General features: G+C 40.4%; 1 protein-coding gene across 1 annotated transcript in view; it reads right to left on the reverse strand.

Moving 5' to 3' along the window:
• cdh11 (cadherin 11, type 2, OB-cadherin (osteoblast)) overlaps positions 1–4864 on the reverse strand; it is a 183264-nt gene that overhangs the window by 15765 nt on the left and 162635 nt on the right. Inside the window, exons 9-10 of the mRNA XM_037680522.1 lie at positions 1075–1188; positions 770–909 (exon numbers count right to left, since the gene is read on the reverse strand). Of these exons, the coding sequence (XP_037536450.1) occupies positions 770–909; positions 1075–1188 (254 nt within the window). The remainder of the gene's footprint in view (positions 1–769; positions 910–1074; positions 1189–4864) is intronic.

A 4864-nucleotide genomic window follows, 5' to 3' on the forward strand; every position in this document is an offset into this window, starting at 1 on the left:
TGTATATATATATATATATATATATATATATATATATATATATATACTGTACATATATATGAGTACGTACATAAATACTGTACATATATTATATATATATATATACATAAATATGTATATATGTGTGAATATAAATTAATGTGTTTTAACCCACACTCTTGCAATATTCTAAAATGTTCCTAACTCTAACTCTAACTTAAAGAGCACAGCATGTCATGATTTCAGCTCTCTGCCTCTTGCCAGTTCCCTCGGCCACGCCCACTTCTCCGCTCCAGAGATCATGACAGGCTGCAGGAGGGAGTTTCTCTTGCATATGTGGGCTGCACAAATGTGCAGCAGGTGCTGAATAATTTTAAACAATTCATTTAAAATAAAAATTCCCTACCGATCGTGCGGCTCATGCATCAATCAGCCAGTTGTGTGTCATGTCCAATTTCATTTGGAAATACCGCGATATAGAGATTCAGCAAAAAACGAAATGTTATGTTCCATGTTATTTCTGAGCTGCTGCAGAGGAACCAGAGAGCTGCATGTGGTCCCAAAGGAGCTTGTTGCAGCCCCTTTGTCTAGACTTTCAAGAGGAACATTGTTGAGAGACCCTGAAAGTGTCATGCACACATTTTACACTCCTCTTATTGAGTGTAACAGAAGAAACATCAAGTTCACCCATACCTTAGTCATTTTTGGATAAGTAACTACCAGATTTGAGAAGCTCAGCCTGCTGTAGCTCTGTGTCTGGTTAGTCCTAAACTACATCAGTTAGAGTTACCTAACAGGATTGTTGGCAACATCAGTGTCCTTGGCATGAACTCGTCCCACCGAGGTGCCTTTGGGTGCGTTCTCCTCCACCTCAAAAGTGTAACTGGGAGCTACAAAAACTGGAGGCTCATCTGCATCTTCCACTGAAATCTACATGCAAACATAAACACAGAAAAAAGCATCAGTGCTGAGCTTGTCCGAACGTTGTTTTTTTCATCAAACACAAACTGGTCCAGGCTCTGCCCTCTTGAGCACAGTGTGGACACGATGAAATATTGATTCCCCCTCCTGCTCACATGAACTCTTCATGCATACCTTGATGGTGGCTTCATCCTTATAAGGTCCCCAAGCAAGGAAACGGGAGTCAATGTAAGGGTTGGATCCCTCTACCTTTAAAGTGTAGGACCTCTTTGTCTCAAAGTCCACTTGCTGAGAAAGTGCAAACAAAAAATAAATCATTAGTTCATTTCAAGCTTTATAAACCCTACAGTACATGTTTACTCTAAAAAACTATATATCCACTGCAGAACCTGTATTGGTTTTGTGAAATGCATGAAAGGCCGGTGCAGTGCTGTTGTTTGGTGATGGAGGGCACTGTTGCCCCATGAATGAGTAAAACTCATCAGTGTCCTGCTACCTCTGTGACAAAACAGCAAAACCAGGAGAAACACAAACAGACTTTGCTTGTAGTGTCTGATGTGGCACAATATGATGTGATTTATTTCTGGATGTGAATGAATCACTTGATTGTTTGTGTTCGGGACGCTTTCATCATCGGATGAAAACCGCTCTGGTCTGTTTCTAATGAGCCAGGATTGGCTCTGGGAGTGTGGGACACCACATGATAAGAAAGAGCTTTCAGTCACAAAGGGAGAATGAAAAGATGAAGCGAGACCACAAGAGCAGCTTTCTGCCAACGTAGTAATACATTATTTTATGTTTCACTCTGATTATGGAAACAAGACAATTAAGTCCTCATCTATATTTCCTTAACATAGTTTTTTATTACACCACTAACGTTCTTTCAAACAATTAGAAAGCACAGAAGCCCTAAATTTATTCACATTTAAATCAGCAACATTTCATTTACTTTATTTTACTTTTTAATGGCCATGATACAGATCTGAGTGCTTTGAATGATTTTTTTTTTGGTTAAATATCTAATATATGCATCACATTCCCTTTAAGTCAAATAAAACGTAACGGCAATTATAAAGCAATGACCCTTGGCTAAATAATCTACTTGCTGCTGTGAGTTTAATGATTCTTCTTTTTTTCTTTTCTACTCACTCCTTTCATACGTGCAGAGTCTATACTGCTGCAGGGGAAACTTTTATGTCAACAAATGTTCAGGCAGTTATTGTATGATGCAATACCCAAACGAGTGCTCTCTGCTATGATTGCAAAGAAGCGTCTTCTGCCAGAAGCACTCGGCAGCAGCTTCATCTGCAGCCGAACTGTCGTCAGAATCATCGGGGGAGACGTTTGTTTGGGTGTCAGGCTTTTCTGCTCTGCTATTTCAGTGTCACCACTAGAGCTGGAATAATGGTCCTGAGGAGGCAAAGGAGCAGAAACCAGCCTTTCTCATCCACACGGGAAAGGTTTTTATATAGATTTATTTTCTTATTGTTCAGCCTTGCAACCACACAGAAAGTGTTTCAGGAGCCTCCAAGCTGTACTTCTCAAAAAAGGGTTACGGAGTAAGAATATCCTGAAACAGCACACTTGTATTTTTGTGTAGGCAGCCTAAATGCAACTTTTTTTAAACTGTGATGTCATAGACCCACCTCCAATTTGACCTACGACCCAAAGCATGACAGTCGCAACAACATTATTGACAGATGACAGTTTGTGCCACAGACGCTAGTTTCTTAATTACAGAAAAAAAACAAAAAAACTTGCAAACAGGTCTGATTTCAAGAAAAAATGAAGAACACCCTCCTACACCTACTCTGTAAAACTTTAAACATTGTGAGGAAACTCTTTCCTTCAGTGGAATATTGAGCGGCTTCGGATGTTATCAGTCCATTAAATGGCCGTTATTAGTCGTTATCATCCCCATATGTAGCGGTCAAACTGTCCCACCAACCTCCTAGTAGGTTTAAAGGTACGTTATTATCGTTATTATATTATTGCTGATAATAGGCAACATCACAAGGAGGTAAACCAGGAAGTGTCTTTTTACGTAAGCTTACACCTGACCCTGAGGACCAACCCTAAACTTAACCCCCTTACCCTTGTGCCTAAACCTAACCAAGACCTTAAACCTAACCGCCAGACCCTTTACTCTAAACCTAACCACGTGAAGCTATTATGAGTGCTAATAAAGCTAAAAATAGAGCCGATTATCATCGCTAACAATGTACCTTTAGACCCACTGGGAGGTTCAGGAGGGGCAGTCTGACCGCTACATATGGGGATGATAACAACTAATAACAGCCATTTAATGGCTGATAACATCCGAAGTGGGTGGAATATTAGGTCTGAAAGTGTCCAATATATCCATGTACTTGGAGTGACCACTACCAGTCAACTCTCACTGTCCTGCACGTTGTGGTGTTGTGAATGAGAGCAGTAGTTCCACTTCATCATCAGTCCATAAAAACATCTGGTAACTTGTAACATCCTTGCCTTTTTTCTTGGGTTTACACTTCATACCATGGGCTGTACAGAGGAATATATACTGTACAGTCTAGGATTCATACACAACATGTAAGAATTGTGCACATACCCCATGCCTTTTTCTTGACACTGGTATAACTTTGCATCACCATCTACAAGCCATGTTTAGTAACTACAGTATCCTTTTTATTTATTTATTTATTCTTTCATATTTGTGTGGATTGTCCAAGGCAGCGGAGCGTGACAGATCCTGGCAAGTGGAGCGAGCAATTTTATCCACAACCTGGCACAAATGTGGAGCCAGAGGGTCGTCAATGGTGGCCTTGGCCACCAAAGATGAATCTTTAGCCACATCAAGAGCTATACAAATCATTTGAAGAAACTATACTTTTAAGCAAAACAAACACTAGAAAGCTTAATTTTCTCAAATGATTGGGGTGGTCGATTTATATTAGATAGGGTGATGGTCATCTTGGATTTTACATGGCAACCCAATTTTTAACAAGGACAGTTTTTTTAGATGCAGCCACAAACTAATATGGAAGTCAACACATTTCTTATTTTTCAAGTTATCCAGCTCACAAGATTAGCATATACACATATACGGTGGCAGACATCTTGGATTTTGATGTGGCAACCCAATTTCCATAAGGAACCTTTATTACTCCTAGATGCAGCCCCACACCAACATGGAGGTTGGTACCTCGCAGATTTTTTAAAAGTTGTCATGTTCAAAACATGCACGGACAGACAGAGGGGACTTCCAGTTCCCCATCTTCGCTTTGTGACAGGAGACAAAAACTTTCCTGTGTGGACAGGTCCTTAATGATGTCCTTGTAAAAGTAAAGTGGTTCAATCTGAGGATGGTTATGGGAGAATTTTGAGTTTGGCAACTTGAAGGTGTACAATAAAACATAGCTAAATACAAGAACATAATCCTGTTCACCCATAATAAACATTCCTGAATCCTATCCATAAAACAGTTTCCTAATGGATAAAACCTATGAACCAGCATGGGAGTCAGAAGGTAACACCTCCTCTGAATAGGCTGTTGCACACTCATTCAGCTGCGAATAAACACATTTAATGTGATGATGACAGGTACAATTGAATAGATGTGACCCAGTTCCATCATTTTCTCTCTTTAGTCCCTCTCTGGCCCACCTGCCCTCTCTTATCCCTATTCTCGTTCCATTCACTCGCTCTTTGTATAATCAGCCCGAGATAATAATAATATTCACATAATGCCCCTTCTTCTCCCCACTGCTTTATGTAACACACACACACACACGCACGCACGCACACACACGCACGCACGCACACACACGCAAACAGCTCCTTAATATTCTGTGGGCTGCTTTCGTCAGGACGCAGTTGAAAGAGAATAGCTGATTAAAGCTCATCCCTGTGTGTGTGTGAGGAGGAGAGAATAGAGATTAGTGAGGGCTACTCCTGATGCTGATTTGAAAGTGTGTATAGGTGT

Source organism: Nematolebias whitei, chromosome 1 (assembly GCF_014905685.2).
Source record: "Nematolebias whitei isolate Nwh7 chromosome 1, NemWhi1, whole genome shotgun sequence".
Taxonomy (NCBI): domain Eukaryota; kingdom Metazoa; phylum Chordata; class Actinopteri; order Cyprinodontiformes; family Rivulidae; genus Nematolebias; species Nematolebias whitei.